This window comes from Dasypus novemcinctus, chromosome 6 (genome assembly GCF_030445035.2).
Source record: "Dasypus novemcinctus isolate mDasNov1 chromosome 6, mDasNov1.1.hap2, whole genome shotgun sequence".
Classification (NCBI taxonomy): Eukaryota; Metazoa; Chordata; class Mammalia; order Cingulata; family Dasypodidae; genus Dasypus; species Dasypus novemcinctus.
Window position 1 is genome coordinate 10,333,710 of NC_080678.1, and position 22,548 is coordinate 10,356,257.

General features: G+C 50.9%; 1 protein-coding gene across 2 annotated transcripts in view; it reads right to left on the reverse strand.

The window, feature by feature from the left end:
• DOCK1 (dedicator of cytokinesis 1) overlaps window positions 1-22,548 on the reverse strand; it is a 522,200-nt gene that overhangs the window by 420,157 nt on the left and 79,495 nt on the right. Inside the window, exons 11-18 of one of the 2 annotated variants that reach the window (XM_058298144.1) lie at window positions 19,919-19,991; window positions 16,706-16,785; window positions 12,465-12,590; window positions 9,103-9,227; window positions 7,721-7,819; window positions 6,685-6,757; window positions 2,151-2,254; window positions 1,588-1,771 (exon numbers count right to left, since the gene is read on the reverse strand). In XM_058298144.1, coding sequence (XP_058154127.1) covers window positions 1,588-1,771; window positions 2,151-2,254; window positions 6,685-6,757; window positions 7,721-7,819; window positions 9,103-9,227; window positions 12,465-12,590; window positions 16,706-16,785; window positions 19,919-19,991 — 864 coding nt within the window. Of the gene's footprint in view, window positions 1-1,587; window positions 1,772-2,150; window positions 2,255-6,684; window positions 6,758-7,720; window positions 7,820-9,102; window positions 9,228-12,464; window positions 12,591-16,705; window positions 16,849-19,918; window positions 19,992-22,548 lie in introns of both variants that reach the window. The other variant, XM_058298143.1, reaches the window with a different exon arrangement.

The window sequence follows — 22,548 nt, forward strand, 5'->3', positions numbered from 1 at the left end:
CAGGGCTCCGCCTCCAGCTATGCGCTCGCCACTGCACTTCTGTGACTTCCAACGGAAGGGCTGCCTCCTGACCTAGGTTTGTACTGTTCGAGTCCAAATGACGACTGTCCCTCCGGCAAATCTAAGAAGGCTACTGTCATGATTTGCGGACAATCCCAGGGACACAATTCGTGGTCGCAACGGACATTAGTAATCAAAATCCTTATTGGGCAGTCAAAAAGCAAAATGGTATTTGCAAGCTGAGTTTCAAGAGCACATAAAATCACTGTGCACCGCTGTGATATGCTCACACCTGGGGAATGCAATTTTTAACTGCACGATCTGAGCAGAGGAGTCTCTCCTTTGTCCAGACAGAGACACGGCAGCGACGGCGGTGTGCCTGGAGCGAAAGGACCGTGGCGGGAAAGCGTGTCACTAGGGAGTCTGCAGGGGTGGGGAAGGAGCTGGAGCTGCCCGGGCAGCCCAGCGCAGGCATCTGCCGCTGGAGGACTGCGCGTCGCTGCGCTTGAGTGAGCAGGGGGGACTTATCCCACGGCAAGGGGGGCTCAAAACATTGTTCAAACCAGCTTCACAAAATAAAACTAGCAATGATCTCAACCTGGAGGAGGGAGAGGGAAAGACACGGTGAGGGTGGGGACCCTGAGGTTCCCCGTGACCTCACATACACCCCTTGAGGTGGGGCTGGTGGCTGAAGCTGTGCTGGCTTGGGGCTGTCTGTATTCAGGGAAGCAGATTCTTAAGTCGAATCCATTCCTGTGAAAGTAAAGCCCATTGTGAACAGGACCTTTTGACAAGGTTACTTCAGCTGAGGTGGGACCTCCCATCGTTCAGGCAGGGTCTTAGTCTTCTTACTGGAGTCCTTTAAAAACAGAATGATTTGAGAGAGAGAGAGAGGAAGCCATGTAAAGAAAGAAGCTGAAAACAACAAAACCGCAAAGAAAAGGCAGACATCTGCAGCCGCCAGCAGGTGCCTCGCCACGGGGCTGAGGAGTCCAGGATTGCAGGCAGCCCGGGTTCGGGAAGAAAGCATCGCCCTGATGGTGCCTTGATTTGGACACCTTCTCAGCCTCAGACCTGGAAGCAAATAAATTCCCGTTGCTCAAGTGGAGCCATTTCATGGTGCACTTTGGGCAGCCTAGGAAACTGAGTGGGCATTAGGTTCACGTCTCCGGAAACGGAGAACGGGGCTGAGAGGAGACATCTCTCGTTCAAGGTCATTTCCAAAGTTCTCGCGGGGCTCGGGCTCGGGCTCAAGGACATTGGTCAGACCCAAAAACTTGGACTCTTTTCTTGAGGCCACACTACCTTCCTTAGGCCAAAAAGCTCTCAAAAGAGGAAATCCAATTCCGTGTCTCTTGTAAGCTGGACCCCAACACCGAAACGGAAGTGTGACTTTTCAGGTACATTGGATGCCGGCCCCACTTCCTAGCCACTGACATCCCCACCGGCCGGCCGTTCCGAGGGACAGCGGGCATGACTCCCGGGCAGCGTCCACACACCACCAGAGACACCGCCACTCATCAGGCAGTGCAAGAAAGATGGGGCTGGGGAGACCTCCCGGGCGAGCCTGTGCCTGAGCAAACTCACCGTTCTGTGTCAGCTTGGTGGAGCACACGAGCGTGGAAATCTGGAAGGAGTCTTTGCTGATGGTGCAGCTGCCCAGGCTGTGCATGCTGCGCCCCGTCGCCGCGTGCCCCTTTTCCTCCAGCTCTGCTTTCGTCGATGGCAGGCTCAAGTACGTGGAGGCATCTTCCAGCTTCTTGGCTTCAGCCTGCAGGTATAATGACCCAACATGTCAGACGTGATGCAAAACCAGCAACGTGCAATTTGTTCCATTCTTCATTAACCTTATTCCTTTCAACCACCCCCAGGTTTGCTCCTTATTTAATGAAAAACAGCTTATTTCACTAATCTCCCTTCTGCCCGTGGAGGAACTAACGGCAGCAGGACATTTCTTTACAGGGCCTGCTGTGTTGTTTTATGGCACCATCTTTCATTAGGTCGTCTGCAGTGTTCATTCCTGTGATTAATTAAATGTAGCTAGAGAGCGGCTTTCTCACAACGATGGGAAACATCAGCTCAGGCCAGAAAGCCCCGGGAGGACAGTAGCAATGGCTATTCAGGGACAGCGCGCCACTAAAACAGAGTACCTTATAGACAATGAGGTCGTGCTCCCCGTCTCTTAGTGTGGTCCCGTCGTATCTCATCAGCTTCACAAATGCAAGTGCAAATATTTTCTCAGATTTATCCTTAGCTGCAATAAACATCAATAATCTCCTTCAACCGCCATCATCACAAAATAACCTCACAACATACTACAAAGGCTACCTTATTAAAAAACTCGTAGGTTTTCTTGACATAGGTTAAAGAACACTTAGGGGAAAAATGGACGAAGCTCACAAGTAGGAAGGCTGGGATCATAAACAGATAAGCTCTCCCCTAATTAATCAGTGAATGCAATGCAATTCCATTCAAAATCTCAACAGGGTTTTTATCATGGGACTTGAAAACCTGATTCTAGAGCAAAGGAACACAAAAATAACACATTGGAAAGCCTGCCACACTAGAACCTAGAGGAACTGTAAAGTGCTGGCAACGAAGACGAGAGCTTTCGCACTGGGAAAAGCAGGTCAGTGGCAACGAGGAAGAACCCGGAAGCAAAAGGGGCAGTAATGACAGAGGGGCCAGAGGGATACACAATCAGCAGGGGTGATTGCCATGGCAACAACAAAATAGATGGATCCCTACCTCACACCACATACTAATATAAGGTACATGTGGACTGAACACCTGAATGTGAAATTTCCCTTGTGCAAGAAACTTCTTCCCTAAGTTTTGGCAAGTGGGAAGTGGGGGTCCCTCCCTCACCTGGTCAGGTCACTGCTGAAAAGGCACCTGCCCAGAAGCAACCACCCTGCCTAAAGAGTGAATTAGTAGGCCAGTTGCGCTCTGGCCCTGACCAGATCTGTATTTCTTCATAGCCCTTATCACTGCAGACTACCCGAGGTATGAGCATGTACCTGTGTGCAAAGTTGCTATTGTTTATTGTTGGTTCTGTCCGCTGGACCCTAGAATATAAAAGACTGTGTGGTTTCTCATTGTTTTTTCCCCAGTACCTGAAATAGTGCCTGACATACAGAAACTCAATAAACTTTTCTAGCTGGGGAGACAGCCAACAGACAAAGTTGTCGTTTCAGGCAGCAAAGAACACAAAACTTGGTGATGAAAAGAGGCCATGTGCTCAGATTGTTGGGAAGGATCTGTCAGGGAAGGTGGTGACTTGGGAGTCCAGATACAAACACCCCAGGAAAGAGGCCAGAGGAAGAGGCACCTATGTGGAACAGGCTTGGCCTGTTAGGGGAGGGAGGCAGTGTGGCCAGGGAGCAGGAGACAGTGGGTTCAACGAGGTAGTAGGGCCAGGCCAAGTAGGGCAGATAAGGAGCCTGGACAGAAGTGAATTTGCCATGGATTCCTCAAGCTGTGACTAAATAAAGCATGGAAATGAGTTTCAGAGCTAGAAAACATCATAAAAATTCCATATCCAAAATTCTCTTCTTAGCAATGAAAGACCAGGGATCGGAGAGAAGGCTCAGGCACTGCTCACCTGCAGGAGCTAACGTGTCTCAGGGGTCTATACCACAGTGCCCACCGGTGTCCCACCCGAGAAGGGGCTCAGTGAACACTGGCTGCCTGGACGGATTTATGAACGACCGACTAAGAGTCAAGAAATAAAGGAAGAGAAGTAAAATATACATCACCCTGGGAGTCTAAAAACTCACTTGGTAGAAAATTACCAGAAAACATGAAATAACTTAATGTTCAAGTGAGAAAGAAGAGAGCCAGTAAGTTTGGCCTGACTTGAGTATAGAACCCTAATGGCAGGGCAGCCATCGCCTAGAGCGCACCCAGCTAAGCCCGGGACAGCCAAGGACAGCCAAGGACAGCCAGGCAGGGCTATACATCTGCTCATATTCCCGTGAAAAAGGGTGGGATGCATCTGGAATTGCTAACGAGCTGCCAGAAAGGGGTTCAGCACGTCAGCACCAAGATTCCCCATACTGATGACACAGGCGTCCTTAGAAACCCGGTCCCACAATCCCCTTCACTGGCCTCCCTTTTAGGGCCAACAGCAGCGCACATGTGGCTAGAACACTGTGGCCTCAGCTCTCTCTGTGCATCTCCGATGCCAGTTTCTAAAGCAGAGAGTCTGCAGACAGGGCCAGCTGGAGAGCCCGACGGCCACCGTCACTCCAGGAGCTGCCATCCAGGATTTCTTCAGCATAGTACGTGCAATGCACCACATTTTCCCAAAACCCCACAAGCTGTGGTCGTGGAGACGTCGTTAATTATGCTAATGCATCTTGGTACACTGGGTGATAGCATCTTGTCTATAATGAGTACTTAGAACTGACAAGAAAAACAAGGATTGTGAACATTGAAACGCTATGGAAGATATCCTTATGCCCTGGTGGAATTTATTAATTAGAGAAAATGACTTCGCTGAGATTGGGAGTGTGTGATCTTGAGACAAGTCCCTTGTGGGTTCCAGAACCCTGAGTTACGTCCCCCACAAAAGGTACGCTCAGGTCCGGGCCCCGGCCCTGTGAGTGAGAACCCATCTGTAACCCTGACCTTGAAAGATGCCATTAGTTAAGGTTGCCCAAACTGAAGGACGTGGGCCTTCACCACTTTGGCTGAAGCCCTTTCAAGCAGAGGAAACTGGACACAGAGAGAGAAGCCATGGGGAGCAGCCAGAAGCCGGCGGTCAACAGAAGTCAGAAGAGAGGAGAAGCTGCTGCCACGTGCACTGCTGTGGAATGGAGAGACCAAGGAACCCGTAAGACTGCCAGGCAGCCAGGAGGTGCCAACCTGGGAGCAGGCCCACCATCTAGTCTCGGGAAACTGAGTCAGCCAGGATGCAGGGGAGCTCCGCTTCCCAAGTTCGCCTGCTCAGGTAGCCTTCCTGACTCTGCTTCTCGCACCCAACCTGAAGCCTGACCTACGGACTGGACCCTGCTCTGCGTAAACCATTTAGATGGGACCAGGGGCAGAACGAAGGCCCAGCTCCATTCTGGCCACTCCTTCCACCCCACCACCCCACCTGCCACAACGGATCCGATGCTGCCCTTGGCTGAACCACTGTCCCACCCTCCAACCACATGTCGAGGCTGGCATGGGGGTTCCCTGCACACAGGCCAGCACCAGTCCCACAGACCGCATACCCCGCACCTCCCCAATACTACAGGAGCAGAGGTCCAGACTTCCCGCTGGCCCCACAATGGGGCCTTCACTCCCCCGACTCCCAGGCTTTGCCCCCGCTGGTCCCTCCATCCTGCCCAGCTGCTCTCCTCCATCCCAGGAGAGTCCAGGGCAGGCCAGGCCCCAGGTGACAGTCAGAAAATGGACACACTGACTCAGTGGCAGCACTGTCACAGTCCCTTCGCTAAAATAGGGCACGGCCTCATCGCTCTTGGTCTTTGAGCCAGCCCCAGAAGGATTCTCAAGCAAAGGTACAGAGGCCAAGGCTCACACTTGAACTTCTACAAGCATGCACAGAGCTGGGATCCTTGCCCAGCGGCCTCTGGACACAGGCTGACCCCCACCCTCATCAGTGTCATCAGTGACAAAGCAGACACCCACACCACCCCTTTCCCTCGATCACCTGTACCATACCCAATTGAGGCCACCTCTCTGTCACTAACTCTTTAAATAGTAGCCAAAGGCCAAATGGATAGAAGCTGTGAAGGGCAGGTACCATGTCTTACTTTTGTGATAACCATATTTTGCATCTAGCACAGGACTTTATCTCTAACAGACAATTCAACAAGCAGGATGGGAAAAATGACAGTAAGCAAAAATAAATGTGTTGCAACACGATTAATTTGAATCCCAGTTCTTTTCTCCAAAAGGCCTAGCATCACAGACAATTTTGCACCAACATGTACTAGGAGAGACGGTCTTCCAAACCCTAGACACCAGGAGCCACCAGGAAAGACAAAAAGGTTTTGAGGCCTTTGATTCCAATACAATGAGCACTAAGATGGGAAGTGGCTGTGGCTCAATCGATTGGGCTCCCTTCTACCATGTGGGAGGCCCTGGGTTCGTGTCCCAGTGCCTCCTTGTGCAGGCAGCCTTGCCCACACCCACGGAGAGCTGACAGCCCACACCCCGCGGAGAGTTGACGGCCTGCGCCCCATAGAGAGCTGGCGCAGCAAGATGACCTAACAAAAAGGAGATAAGCAGACACAGAATGCATAGCAAATGGACACAGAGAGCGGACAGCAAGCAAGCTCAAAGGAGGGGAATAAAATTTTAAAAAATAAAGAATAAATCTTTAAAAAAATTTTTAAAAAGAGCACTAAGAGCCAATTTCTGAAAGCCATTATATCGCCTTGACTATCTGAAGGATGGAAGAGAAACTGAAAGAAAGGATAGAAGGTGGTAGGAGCACCTAGCGGGGTAAACAAGAACAAAATTAGGATCTCCTAAGGTGAGACCAATGAGAACAGAGGCTATGACATTTTTTCAGGAATAGGATAAAGTAGGAATGGAGCTAAACTGTCAAGACCACAGAGTTAGGAAAACCAAGTTGTAGAACAAACCCAGAACTGGAGCAGCCATTCAGCATTTCTAGTAGGTCTCCCCTGAAGGAAACAAGGGGTAATGAGGTGTTTGATTACTCACAATCCTGCGAGGATCTGTGCCGGAAGGTGAACCGAAGGTGACTGCGGTTAACGTCTTCAATGGGTATGGCCACCTCACAGAATAGGAGGAAAAAAAGGTGAAGCACCTTTACCAGCATCTCCTAGCATTAAAGTTCAACTCAACTGAACAGTTCATGTACAACTATAAACATCTCTACACTGCAGTGGTGAAAACACAACCCCGTATCTCATTTTCTAAAGACAGTCATTCTCTTTTTCATTTAAACAAGATGATATTGGAAAGGATGCCACCCAGCAATACTGTGAGTCAGCTGATTTGTTTTTAAATCGTTCTGATCCTAACTGCTACAACTCTATTTTTAAAAGTTGCCATTTTCGCTTTTGGCCCCAACCTGGAGGTGTCTATGTTCCTCTGCAGCTGCAATGACCCGCCAGCAGCTGCGAGCGGCAAGAAAGCTTTCTTATTTTGACATTACAGTAGAAGAATAAAGATCTAAGCTGGCTGCCTCTAAGCAAATATTGTCCCTGATTCTCCTAGCTAGCATCCGTATTCCAGGGTCAACCCTTCGCCTGGTTTTCACGTCTTCAGGCCTTCAGGCTGTGGGCTGGTGTTTACCACGAAGGGGCTGCCCTGGAGATGCAAGCGTGCTGCATTGTAAAATGCAACATGCCAACACACCACGGACCGGGTCGGTCTCCCAGCAATAGCCTCCACATACTGTCATCCTTAATTTTTCCACTTGGCATAAAGACAGCATGCCACACATAAAAGAGTCTGGGGGAGGGGAAAGACAGCCACTCTCTTACAAGACTCTGCCATGTGTCTCCATGAAAGTCCTATTTTTATGTCCAAAAGATGAGAGTAAATGTATTCCAAGAAGTGCCAGCATGGTTCCTTAGCAACAAGGAAGGGCTTTGCTGGTGGAGCTACTGTGCCCACTCAGCTCCCATCAGCGAGCAGGCCCTGGGCTGGGCAGGGGACGGGCAGTGCCATGGAATCCCAATGGGCACTTCACGAGCAACCCCATGTGACCAAACGACCATGCAAGTCATACCTTCACGATCTCAAACCAGCGCGGCTGCTTGACTTGGTAGTAAATCACAGACTTGTACTCAGAGATGGCTTCATCACCAGCACCCGGGAAAATCACACGCTAGAAGAGAAGGCATGAAGGCGTCACATAAGCCATCCCGGAGCTTGTCATGACACGTGTCCTCCCAGTAAGTTAGAGAAGGTAGAGCACTCCAGCAATGCCAAAAGACCCCATCACAAATGGAATGTGTCCCCAGCAATGAAAAGACAGATCCATGGAAGCCAGGGGCCAGCCTGCAGCCCTGCACTCAGACCTTTAAGATCCTGCTCTCTGTGTGGTATGGGAACAATGGTGGCCTCTGTCCCATGCACCCTCATCCCTAACAACTTTAACCTTAGGATGGGTAGGACCTTGCCTGATGAGGTCAGGAGGTCTGCAATCGAGGGCTCCAGACCACAGAGGAGGTGGTGACACGCCCCTTCCTCCAGCCATACACGCTGCTTGCTCAGCTCCAACGCGAGCTGTCCTGGTGGCAGCAGGGCCAGCACTTCCTACATGTTCAGTGACCTGGGGGAGGGCCACCCCGTGGACAGATGCTACAGCCATTCCTCAGACACAAGCAGGGGTCGTCACTCGCACCCGCCTGGGCCCAGGGGAGCCGGCCCTCCAAGCCTGGTCCAAAGAGGTGCCTCACAGGGACCCTGCTCTGATCTGGCCTTGGTCATAAGAGGAGGCCACACTGCCTGAACACCTCCTGGGACCACATGTCCTCCAGGGACAGACCTCACAGGCTGTCACGACCATGGAAGCAGCAGAGCTGGGTGACCCACTGCAAGGAAGAACATGAGCTCAGAGCATGCTCAGACCCCCAGGGTCTGTGCAAGCTGACGGACTTCTCCAGGTCCCAGGTTCCTGGTCTCCCATATGGTGACAACACTTGCAGTGCTCCGGGAAAGTTGAATAAAGAACCCATGCCAAGTGCTTGGCAGAGCATCTGGCAAAGGATAAGACCCAAGGAATGTTTTTAGTTCTTATTTGATCATCATCGTCAACTGAAAATCATCATCACCATCATTAAGAGATCCCAGCAGTGAACAGAATTGACGATAAGCAGCAAGGGTGACTGCTAGACCCTTGAGCCTTGGGTTTATGCCTGAAAATGACTCCAGGAAAGAGGTGGGCAAACAAGGCGGGCAAGACCACAGGACTCCCCCGAGACAGGCTGCCCCGAGGACCAGGGGACACCAGGCCTTAGGAGACAATTCTAAGGGAGAAGGAAGACAGAACCAACACTTATCCCCAAAAGCCCTGTCTATGTCTTTTCACATTCTGTAGCAGAGCCAAGTGAACGCCCCCAAAATAAAATGTAAATGCTGGAGATTAAACTTTGCCACAAGAAATACCTCTAATCTTTTTCCATCTTCATCATACACGGACATGGTCACCTCAACATTCTTAGCCGTCGTTTTGCTTCCTTTATCAAAATCTCCTTGAACTAATGTTATGTAGATATCATTTCGGACATCACCTGGGGGAAAAAAAATTATACCTTTAAGACCAATCCATTATTCATTGAGTGAACAGTGAATTTTACAAAACTAATGGGCTACCTCTCCTAGTGGAATAATATAAATACTGCATTAGAAGATTATGAAATATTTTCTACGGAAGTCTCTGGACTTAAAGGCACGACAAAAGCAATTTTCCTCATCTTGTCAAGACTTGCTGCAAAGAGGGAAAATGTCAGGGCTCCTAATTATCTGCCTGGTTCCTCCCTGGGCCTGGGACACGTACACCTCTGAGGGCCAGAGAGGCACGGTCACTGGTGACGTCTGCAGGGCTGCACGCCGCCAACGTGGGAAGTCCCACACTGAGCACGTGTCCACCCCCCGATGCCAAGAACAAGAGAGCTGCTGGGCAGCTCCGTGAATCCATCATGAGCTCATCTCAGAGGTTCAGACTATGGTTTGAGACTACCCGTTAGGAGGGAGGGTGATCGGTGCAAACCGGCGTGCCCCAGGCTTGACCACGGGACTTCCCAGAGCCACTGAGACAAACACATGTCGTGGATGACTTCGTCCTAATCTACAAATTTGCGTCTCAAATCCAAATGCAAATAGGCTTTCACTAATTAGTCCAAATTAATGTGCTGTATCTAGACTTCACACATGCGCACATTACATGGTCCAGTTTCAAAATGGGTGACATGTCACGAGAATGATAGCTTTTTGTAATGTCTGCCACTCTTTTCCACTACCCCATTTTCGATGCCTTTCCTATCACTTTAACAGGGTATTCACTGATGTCAGCAACCAGGAAGAACAAGAACACATTCCTAAGCTGCACTAAAATGAGCCAGAAGATAGAGTAAGTCAGTGAGGTTGTTGAGTAGCCCCTCAACCTGCAAGCATAGAGCTGAGTCCCCTAAAGGGAGGCCACGGAGAACTGCCGGAAGTGGGGTGGCTTGGCCCCTTTTCCAGTTCTCGTTAGCCATGTGACTTCGGGCTGTGACTTGATCTTGATGGGAATTCCTTCAACACTGCTTTTTCAGGTTCCGAGACCCTCCTGCTCACATGAGAACATGAGCACAGGCATTAATTGTGAACTGAAAAGAATTACATATGTAGAGCGGATAAATATTAGCATGCTTCCCAAGATCCCGTGAGGATCAAATCAGATTATTACTACGAATACAACCTGGAAACTGAAAAGCATGATGTAAGAGTCAGAAATTCCTGTTAACGTGGGATCCCATTTACCTGTTTATTCAGCTTCAAGTTCACGGCTGGGCAGGAGCAACGCTGGTCTGGAAAGGAACACTGACAGAGCAGGGGCAAGGAGGCCAGCACGGAAAAGCATCTCGCCACCGCCCCCCTACCTGGGCATGGTGGGGGGCAGCTCGCCTTCTGCTCCCACTTCCTCCCATTGATTGGTTCCTACCCCGATTTTGTTGAGTGTCCACACCTCCCTCTCACAACCCTTGTACCCAGAGGGGGCCGACCCCATCTGGAGGCCCAGGAGGCCACTGGGCACAGGCCACCACCCCACTCTGCCACCTCCCAGGTTCCCGAGCACGAGACCTGAGCAGTCCAGTAGGGCAGACTCTCAGGCTCGCCTTTCAGGAACACCGGGAGGAAGGCAGCTGTCCTCAGGACATCACAATTTGGAAGGGGAGAGAGAAGATGCAGCCACGAGGGCCCTCTGTCACCCAGCAGATGAAGTCAGTGCAGCAGAGGGAGCTGCAGAGGCCAAGCCAGCGGCCCAGGGGCTCCGAAGCGCGCTCTGACTCGATCCTCAGTTACTTGAACCGATAAATGCCCTTTGGGTTTCAGCCACTTGAGCCGAACTTGCACCCTAAAGTATCCTAACTCCACACAAGCCCTAGAGGTAGGAATTATTAATATCCCCCTTCTCCTGATGAGGAAACTGCAGCTCAGAGAGAAGAGTGAACTTGGCCAAGGCCACTCAGCTAGAGAGGAATAGAGGCAAGACTCCAAGTAAGGACAGACAGGTGCGGGGACCTGCCTTCTTACCTCTGAGGTCAGAGAAGGCAGGCCAGGGCGATAAAAGGCCAGACCCACCCAGGGTCTGGCCCAGACCCACCCAGGGGGCCATTTTTCAAAGAACAGAATATAATAGAGCATATTTACCTAAATTGTTCCCCCTGAACTTTGAAGCAGCTCAAAGTGCTTCAAGTGCTATCAGAGGATATACGAGTGGCCCAGGGACTTCCCTCATGAGCAGAAGTTACCATTGTAGAGAGAAGCCGAAGTCCTGTGATGGACCCACGGTCATAATCGGTCCATTCTTCAGGACACAAGAGTGAATTATGCAGAACTTCCCGACTGATGCATACCCTACCAGAGCTCCACACATCCTGTATTAGATGACTAGGTACTGCCCAGCCAAATGCACTTGACTTTTTTTTTTCTCTCCCCATCCCCTACCCCACCCCCCATTGTCTGCTCTCTGTGTCCATTCGCTGTGTGTTCTTCTGTGTCTGCTTGTGTCAGCGGCACCCAGAATCTGTGTCTCATTTTATTGCATTATCTTGCTGCATCAGCTCTCCGTGTGTGTGGCGCCATTCCTGGGCAGGCTGCACTTTCTTTCACGCTGGGCGACTCTCCTTATGGGGCGCACTCCTTACACGTGGGACTGCCCTACGCGGGGTACACCTCTGAGTGGCACGGCACCCCTTGCGCGCATCAGCACTGCGCATGGGCCAGCTCATTACATGGGCCAGGAGGCCCTGGGTTTGAACCTTGGGCTTCCCATGTGGTAGGCGGACGCCCTATTCGTTGGGCCAAATCCGCTTCCTGCACTTGACTCTTAAAGCCAGGGCTGTTGTATCGTGAAACACTGACAAGTCCCGGCAGCCTGGCTAAGGGCAAGGACCATACACGGGACCCGTCAAGGGGTCACTGACGACGATGATGAAACCATCCAGGCTGAGGGCAGGGTTTCCGGCTACCACAGCCAAGAGCCGTGCCTCCCCTCGGCCTGAACGCCAGGTGCGCAGCCCCACCTGACCGCAGCCTGGACCCCGAGTCCACAGCATTCCCCGTGGCCACAGCTCCCGGTCCTCCCAGGCTCCTGTGAACACTCCGGAGCTTCTGCATCTCCACCCACACCCTCCGCCTGCTCCCTGCCAGAGCTCCCACGTGGGACTGTCCACCCGTTCCCCCAGAGGCTGGCTCCACGCCCCGAACGAGCGGGGCGCCCCCAACCCCAGTGCACAGAAACCTCGGAAGGCGTCGGAACTTACCGGGCATGATTATCTCCGGAAAGCCCATCTTCCGAGCCACGGCTGTGGTCCTGTCCACTAAGTGAGGAAACTCCTTTCTAATCTGATGGATATCGCCAGGAAGTAATTTCAAGGTTACCCACAAACCTAGAAGAACAACGATGCGTGAGTCACATCTTATGTGACATATTTTTTGGAGCCGTTTTCATGGAACCAGTTTCAATGAATGCACAACTTTTAACTCAGAAGACAGCACCTTGGGAGAAAACGTGGGTGCCGGACAAAGAGAGGGGCCAGGCTGAGAGGGGAGCTCCGTGCATATCATCAACTGCGGTGCAAAGCCTGCGCACGTAACTGGCAGGTGGAGGGCACGAGAAGTGTGTGCGACGGCTGCAAGGACCAATGCCTCTTTGGTGCCAATACACATTTAAGATGAACCAGGGGAGTGGCTGTGGCTCAAGCAGTTGAGTGCCTGCTTCCCACACAGGAGGTCCCACGTTTGGTCCCCAGTGCCTCCTTGGAAAAAAAACATCAACTCAGGGGAGCAGATGCAGCTCAGTGGTTAAGCAATGGCTTCCCACCTAAGAGGCCCTGGGTTCAATCCCCGGCCCGGGTACCACAAAAGGAAAAAAAAAAAAGGGGGGAATCAGAAGGTAGCATTTTCCTGGGAGTGGTCAGAGAAGACCGACCGTCATTTTCATTCCTCCCAGAAAGGATGACAGCCAGGCAGGATTCAGAAGGAAAATCTACAGCCCCACTAACCCAGGAAAGCCTCAAGTGGCCAAGCAGCAGCGCTCCCCAGAAGGCAGCAGCTGAGCGCGGGGCCGTGGGGGCCGCCAGCAGCACCCTCATGTCGCAGCCAGAGAGCCCCGTCCTCTGTATACGAGGCCCCAGCAAAGGAGGAGAAGATGCCACTACTTGGACCTTTTCTCCAGGAGGGAACATGAAGACTTCTGAACGCTCTAGACCAAGGTGCACCTTGTGGGGGTGCAGCCAACCGGCCACCGTCCAAGAGCGGAGCACACACCCCCACGGCACCGAGGGGGCAGTGCCCCGAGCTTGGTGTCAACGGTGCTGCGCGGCAAGGCGAAGGTGACAGTGACGGGCAGCGGGGCTCACAAGACCAGGAGGAGCCGGGCAGTCACAAAGCCTTCTGTGAAGTCCAGCAGGCCGGGGGCCTGGGCTGCCCTAAGGTCCCTCTCACGACGGACACTGGGGCAGAGTCCGAAAGAGGGGGCGAGGCCAGGAGAGGGATTCCAGGCCGCCCCGAGCAGGCAAGAGCCCAGAGATGCAGGCCGCAGAGGTGGAGATGAGGGGGCCGCTGGGGCCAGCGCCGCAGGGTCCGTCAGCCCCGGCAAGGCTCCCGGGCCGCCTGAACTAGTGCGGGGAGGCCCCACACGGTTTTCAGTAGATGGTCGGTGGATCCGCTTGCTGGGTGGAGGGAGAGGAGTGAGGACCCCGGGGGGCCGGCCTCCGCAGGGGCCAGGGGCAGCACTGCCGGACTTCAGCGGACAGCACTGCGGGAGCGCAGCCCGGCTTGGAGGCTCCTGCGGAAGCAGGGTGGGAGGAGGGGCAGGTCCGAGGGGGCCACCCACCAGACCCAGAACAGGAGTGCGGGTGGGGAGGTCAGGAAGGCGCCAAGCAGGGGCGGAGAGCGCAGGGCGCTGTGTGCAGAGCTCCTGACACCTGCCTCCACCCGGGGAAGGAGAAGCCTGCAGAGGAGACGGGACTCGGGGGCCAGAGGAGCGGGGACAGCAGGAGGGGGGCGCTGTGCGGCCGACAGTACCCAGTGGCCAGCGCCCAAGGCTTGGGCACCAGGATGTCCCCGAGGGCCTCGGCAAGGGCAGGCCTGGTGGAACGGGATGGCCAAGGCCGGGCGAGGAAAGGATAAGGAAGGAACAGTAGGAGAGGCTGGGGAGAGCGGGCACGAGCTCCACAGAGAATCCCAAGAGAATCAGAGGGAGAGGCCGCATACGGTAGGTGTGTTGTCTGAAGGCAGAATTTTTTTTTCCATTTTTGGTGTTTTCCTCTTTGCTTTTCCCTTTCTCTTTCTTTTCAAGACAAAAATTCCAGATGGTGGAAGGGAGAGGTTGAAGAAGGAGAGAAGCACAACCAGTAGAAGGAGGTGCCTCCTTCTATTGTGTCACACAGCGTCCACACAGCAGCACATGTGCCACTGCTCGGGCTGGGCACTGCACAGGGCAGCTGGCCACGAAAAGGCCAGGGGCAGAGAAACTGCAGCCCACACTCTGCTCACCAAGCCTGGCCCAGGGATCTGGAGCACAGGTGAGCAGATGGACCAGTGAAGGGCCGGGCCATTCCTGCCCCTGACGCATGGCTCTGGACTCCAGAAGGGCAGACCACGCCAAGGAGATGCCCACCGGAGGGCAGGGTGAACCTGACTGCAGCCGACATGGAGCTGGTCCTCCCTGGGGACACGAGGCTGCAGCTCAAGGGCTCCTTGGTCCCAATAAGTGATTCCCAAAACCTCCCGGAGGAAAGGACAACTGCAGAAAGACCCCAGTGCAACAGCCGGCAGGCACGGGAAGGTAATGAAGTGAGGTTAACGGCTTAGGACCTTTCCCAAACCCTGGAACTCAGACACTTTCCTTCTCACAAAACCCAGCTCATCGCCTCTCTAAGCTCAGACACTAGCATCTCTGCGACACAATTCAATTTGTGATGACACAATTTACCACGGGGGTGAAATTTTCCTGATTACCATGCGTTTTAAACTCTTTCCTCACGGAAGAAAATGAGGCCAATTTTAACCAGAGACAAAACGAGTTTTGGTCTGACTTTTGCCTAACCATAATAACTAAAAACAAATGGAATCAGCGTCCACTCTGTCTCAAACAATAGGAGCTGGTGTCTAGGGGTGAGTGAGGTTTCACTGTCACAAGTAAAGTGAATTCACACCGACAGAAAGCTGCATGTCCCTGCAGAGCCACAGGGGCAGCTCATTCTTCCAGAACACTCTTCAGACTCCACTCACACTCTCCCTTAGAGCAGCGGGAAGGGAATCGAGAGCTTTGTTTTGAAGACATTGAGCGACATGAGTTAACTGCAGAATGACACAGGCCCATCCACCTGAGTTCTCTGGGTTTAGGGCACACCTGTACCACGTTGAGGACCGAGGCATGACTTCCCCAGGGTGCTAGGCACAGAGTCAGACACATGCCATCCCGACGATGACCGCCCCCTGGTTGGAAGTGGGGCCTCGGTAACAGTCGTCTCCTGGCGGCCATCCTGGCCAGCCCCGAGCACAACCGTCACCAGCCCCGAGGTGACTGAGTCATTGCCTCTGCCCACAGACGGTCCGCTTGGCAACTTGTCGGCCCGGGATTAAAAACGATGAGTGTGAGCCTGGGAGTGGAGCAGGACAAATCACTTCAATAATAGAAACGAAGGGGAAACCCAGTCAGCACAAATGAAGCCACTTTCCCAGGGGGACAGTGAGGGAGAGGCTCAGAAACACCGGGAGCAGGAAAAAGAGCAAAACAGCACGTGCCGAGATGGGTTATGATGACATTCTCCAGGTTTCTCTCAGCAGCGGGGTGAAATGATGGCCAATGGGCGGTCACAGTGGCTGTGCCCAGGAAGCCATCCCAAGTCTTGTCTTTAAAGTGGTTAGGACGAGAGGAGACGTCTGGAGAAGAACACGTGAGCCCAAGGGATGAGTTACCGACAGTCTCATCAACGCTGGGCTCTTTCCAAACACTTAATTCTCCCCTACTCCTGCGCCCTCTCTCCTCCAGGGTGTTGGTGGTCTCAGGAACACTCAGGAAGATGTCCAAAGATAACCCTCAGGGAAGTGGATGTGACTCAACCAGGTGGGCACTTGCCTACGACACGGGAGTCCTCCTAAATAAGATGAACAGGTGCTGCACTCTCCACAACGAGCAGACGTCTACACGAGCAGATGCCACAGGCCAGCAGATGCCACGGCCCGTGGGCTCAGGCCACTGGGCACTCGCCTCCCATGTGGCAGGTACCAGGTTTGGTTCCCAGTGCCTCCTGGAGAAGGCGAGCAAACGATGAACAGACAGATGAGAGAACCATCTAGGGAAGGTGGGCGGGGGGATCCATTTTTTTAAAAAACAGAAATGAAAACCCTCACGTGTTGTATCAGGGATGACTGTTACCCACCATTCTCCAACACTGTTTGGTCATCGTCATCAAATAAAACACCAAATGCACACCAGACAGTAGTGTGGGACGTTAACGTAAACAGCAATAGAAATGAAAAGGAAAATACGTACCCTGCCCCTTGTGGTTGACTTCTTTGGCAGTGATCACTTTGTTTATAACAGTCTGAAGGAAGTCACTCTCCCCTGCCACCCTGGGTGAGAAACGGGATGACATGTTGAGCGGCTTGTGTCGCATGGCGTCGTCCAACGCGAGCCTGGAGGGCACGGGGCGACCGACGGCACAGAAGACAAGGGGCAGAGACCCAGAGGGCACAGGGACAAGGGGGTACGAGGCCACCGCCACGAGCGTGACAGAGCCATCGTGAGACGACGCACAACAGAGGACAGGAGAGGTGACAAGAGAGACAGGAGAGCATCGGTCAGGAAAATGCCGAACCACGCGAGAGAACTAAAGCGAACGGGGTCGACCCTTCCCCGGGAAAAGGCGCGTGCGCGGCGCCTCTGCTCCATCTCCAGCAGGCAGCAGGGAAGAGAGCTTGTCTCCAAGCGCCTTGGCTGAAGGGCCCTGAGTCCCAAGGAACATTTCTGGCCCTGTCTCCCAATTTCAGCGATTCCTCCCCATTGTCTAGGTCGAGGGGCAGGTGGTTTAAAGGGAAAAGCAAATCCAGGCACACACACAAAAAAGAAAGACCCCTCCAACCTAACTGCTCACAAAGCCCTCTGGCCATTGTCTGTTCCATCAGACCGTGCCCAATATAACCTCAAATTAAAGGTGAGAATGGCACAGTCTTCCAGGAATGCCCCCCCCTCTGTCTGCAAAGTGAAACTGTGGAACATTTATAAACGTAAAAGCACAAAAGCATCGATGGCCCAGGAGCCTTCAGGAGATGCCAGGCCAGGACCAAGTGAATGAAAAAACAGACAGACAACACATGAAAACAGAAATGCCATGTAGCGCAACAAAGCACAATGTGAAATGAGCAAGAAAATAGACAACATGGACACAATGCTTAAAATCAACTCCAGAGACAAGGTCAGTGTTACTCCTTATGTAAGGGAGCCCAGGAGATCCAAGGACAGTTTTAATTTACTTCACCAAATTAAAAGACAGAGAGAGAAAAACAGATAAAGAAATGTACACTGTGCTTCCTTCCCAAAAACCATCCTGTGAGATCATAAATCAGTTGTAATGGAGCAAAAGACAGGTTCATTAGCATAGCATTTCCTAAAGAACTGGTTTCGTTGCTTATTTTGCTATTAAAATCATGCTGCTCTTTTGTTGCTAACACTGTAAATATTAATCTGTATAGTGTTCTTCCTTTCATGGGGCAAAGAGCCACAAATTACAATAAGAGTTGAATGTGCAATCGTATTTTGTAAAGTAGACATTTTCCTACCAGATAGAAAAAGACAAAAATGTGTAGGCAATCAAACAGCTCATAACATTTTCCTATGAGCACTAGTGAACATAAAACTAACCTCCTAACTTGTCAAACAATAACCGAATGTTTTTCTTCCCTTGAGTTTTCTAAGAAGACACCAGCAAACAACAGGTAATTTCAACTTAATAGTGCATTTGGGTATCAAGCAATCCCAGGGTCTACTACATAAAGTCATATTCAAAAGAGCATGGAGTTGCTTTATTTCTCATGGGCAAAAGAACCAACTTAATATTATAACTTCATAAAGGTATGTTTTATTTATTACCACAGTGTCTGCCCATGTTCAAAGATGGCACTGCCATTGTTTGCTGAGAAAATTCGAGATTCTACAGAACAGTGCTTCCTTTGTAACTAGCTTCACTGGGTATTATTCCAAATCCGCTCTGTCCCACAGAACGTTCAGCGATGACGGAATGTCCTATAGCTGCACGGTCCAAAACCATGCTACCAAAGAGTGGAGATGTGACTCGTGTGCTAGAAGAGCTCCATTTTTCATTTTATTTTTAATGTTAATCAGTTTAAATTTAAATAGCCACATGTGGCTAGTGGTGACTGCACTGGACAGTGCAGTAAATCTAAAGCATTTAAGCCACAAAAGATCTTAGCCGCCAGTTGTGCTGACTGAGATATGCTTAACTCAACTTAGGTAAGGTGAGACCCCCGCCTCCTTAGACAAGGTGAGGTTTTCTGCTATTCACATGTCAAGAAGATTGCAAAATCTTCTACTGCGCTCTAGAAAGCCTTATTTTGCTATCTGACCCGCAGGCTGACTGCAAAGAAAATGACACTATTCGCATAGGAAGTGAGGGGCACTCTGGGGGGGACGGGGTGGGGGGTGTCTAGGGTTAGGGTATGTGGAGTACAAGAAAGCAGGGCTCACAGCTCCTGCTCCCAGGACAGAGCTTCAACTACCCCCTAAGCATCACCAGCCCCCGAAATTCCCTCGGGCATCATCTGAGAACAATGCAGAATTTCTAAACCAAAAATCTGTTTCCAGCTGCACATTACTGAAGTGGAAACAAAACTGAGGGAGACCAGGCAAAACCAGGGCCCTTGGGCAGCGCAGGCTCACTCGCCGAGTCCTTTACTCTGCTGGAGTTCCACCTCCCCAGGGAGAAGCTGCCCCTCGGGATTAACCGTGCTTTGATCCCATCTTCCTCTCCCCTCTGTCCCAGGCGTGGAGGTACCCCAGTCGGTCAGCGGCCAGCAGCCAGGGGCCACTTGCTCTAATCCCCAGGGAATTAACACCAACTCCTTCAACTTTGTCCTCAGGCTCTACCTCCAAATCTGAGAATCAATTTAATGAATTTCTGCCAAGTGCTTTCCAAGCTTTCCACACCTCTCTAAAGACTTCAGGTCAGAACTAGACAGAGTCTAAGTAACGACAAGCCCAGACTTGGTCCACTCAAATCAAAAACCAAGACAGAAGAAGGAGCTGCCTGAGTATGTGCTTTACAGTATTATTTCTCACTTTACAAAAGAATTCATCATCATTTTGCTTGGTTTCCTAGCTTAAAAACAACCACCTCCTATGATGAATTTGAAAGTATAGTATTTTGAAAATGTGAATAGCTACCAGAATAAATCGATTAGGTAAAGAAACCTTCAGGCTCGGAGCAGAATCCTAATTCTGTGCGTCCTACATGATGCAGCAATTCAGGGATCTCAGCTTCTTCTAGACCATAAACAAACTTTAACCCAGGATTCTGATGGCTGCAAAAACTTGCATGTGCTCTAGCAGTAACTAAACAGGTTTTCATTATCACAAAATCATCAGTCTCTATTTATGCTTAATTTATAAACTGAATTATGAAGATAATTATTACAAACATACATTTTCCACATTCTTTCTGGTTAAGTACTTTGATTGCTCCATACTTACGGCTGAAAGGGAATGAAATGTTGTTTATCTTCATCATCAACTTTTCCATTTATTATATCTGTTACATCCATCACTGGGGACAAGAAAAGAAGAGTGTTTTGCTTAAATGCTGTAATCACAGGTAAAAATGAGCAAATAACGGAACACTGGAACATCCTCTGGCCAACAACCAAAAAAACTGCATGGTGGAATTTTCTTACGTTCAAATTTAAATTATTTCCTCGTTTGAAAAACAAATGCAGCCCCAAATAGGGTCGGGGCTCAAATGGCAGCCCTGCATTTTAATAATTTCCCTTCCTTTCATCCGTCTGGCACCCCAGAGCCATGCCATGCAGGAGAACCTTCTGTGATGGTGGGAGTGTTCAATACTATTTTAAATGGAAGCCTCAGAGCTGCAGGCTGAAAGGTCCATGAAGACTTTTATTTTCACGGACAGGGACATGCAGAGGTCATTATGGATAGAGCTGCCAAATTAAATTTGACTACGGAAATGAAAGTTGCCTACGAATGGGCAGGATGTGATTACCCCAAAATGGAAGCATCTTCTCAGAGGTGCAAAGTGGCCCTTCTTACAGGGAAGAGGACAGTGGGTCGGGGGATGCAGCCAGCGAGAGAAGCACGTTCTTACTAAAGGGGAGCCCCCCACCCTGGAAAGGCAGGGGGGATAAGGGGGTCTGATGGCTACGCACTGCCGGTCACGCGGTTTCCCATTAGCGTCTCACAAGGAATTTTGGTTAAAGCAGAGATTCTGATTTAACTGCTCAGGAGTGAGGCCTGGGCAACAGTATTTTTTAAAAGCTCCCCCGATTGTCCTCATGTATAATTAGGTTTGAGAGCCACTGCATTAAAGTATTCTGTACTTTTGTGCCAAAAATTTACACAGCCAAGTAAAGCGATGAAATCTACTCCCTCCTGTCCAGGAGCAGTGTAATCCCAAGGAAATCGGGAAACGTACAAGCAGAACACTGGGGTCCTTAGAAGGTGTGCACACATTTAGAGTGCACCTTTTATTCACAGGAACACCCCAGACAAACAGCGTCAGAAACGCCGGCCCCTCCGGGGTGAGTGCAGAGGCCACGGGAGCCCCTTCTCATGCAGAGCTGCTCCATGCAAAGGGCTGGGGCCAGAGAGGCACAGAGCTCAGCGCTCGGGCAAGTGCAGTGAGAGCCAAGGAAATGTGCAATTACTTGGCAAGTGCTATCTCGGGAGCCAGCCCGGGACAGTGCTCCAAGACCTGGAGGCCTGATGGTAACAGCTAAGAGTCTGAAACCTTCCAACAAGAGAAAAGCCTCCACCGAGTGTCTCTGAAGCACTTTACGCTGGTTCTTTACAAGCACCACAGAGCAGAGTGCACAGCAGGGAGCAGCCACACGCTGGAGAACTTGGTGCAGATACGGGGACAAAGAGGCTAGACTTGGGCGTTGGGCTGAGGCCCCAGGACCCCTGCGTTCCGGAGTACTCAGGGACGCAAGACTAAAGAGACCAGGACAGACTGGTAGAGGCAGGGTCCTTGGGTACATCCGTGGCGTGGGCTCAGCAGAAGTCAAGTGACCAGACGGGGACCCTGTGGCCACTGCCCCAGCCCAGGAGATTCTGCCGACACTAAACTTGGTGGGGCCTCCGAAACCAGACACCGTCCCAGGGCTACCTGCCCTGGCCAGAGAGAAACCCAGGCTTCACAAATCCAAGGAGAATGCCAAACGCTGGTAGGTCCTGGCCTGCTTCCAGAGTATTCCACTAACCTCAGACCCCAGCAAGGGCAAGCAAGCCCGTTAGGAACACCCCAGCAAGGGCAAGCAAGCCCGTTAGGAACTCCCCAGCGGGGCCAGCTATACCTGTACCATCAACCTCTCCACCAGTCGCTCCCTGGAGTACAGAAATTCAACCTCTTACAAAGCTGATAAAATTTCCATTTTAATCAGCATGGGTGGGAGGAGCCCTCAGCTTCTGGTCTAGATTTAGTCTTTGTTTTAAGAAATCTAAAGGTTTCCCTCCTTACTAAGCATCCAAAGGAACTTACCACTTACTTGGTAATTGAATAACGAGAGGATCTAAAGCATCAGTGTCTGAAAGAGGTCCAACTTAAATACACATTCAAAGATCTCTGACCACACAAGCTAAGCAAAATACACCTGAGAGCAAATAAAATATTTTCTCAAAACTACCATTTAGGTGGGAAAGACAATAAAGAACCACTCAAAAATCACAGGCAGCTAAATGTAATAGTGGATTACACGTAAGAGATGCTACTGGTTCTGAAAAACACAGGGATAATTTTAAACTATTGCATTCGAGGAATAATGTTTAAAAGCAAGGGATGGAAATGTCAGCCTATGCTATATGCAATGACTGACCAAACCCAAGGTCACACAGCGCTCAGGAAAGCATCCTCAAAATTTCACTCACAAATGGAAAATTGAGTGAAAGATTACATTACTTAGCTCTGTTGGTAAAAGGAAGTGAATTGAACTAATATGCTTTCTTTCCCATAATTTCTACATCATAGTTATTGTTGACTGTTTTAAGGAGTAAATTGTTTACTTAAATATTTTCAAGGAAAAAAAATCAGAATATTCACCAAGTCAGATCTTGGCTTAGAAACTCTGTACAAAATGAGCCCTGAGTCTCCT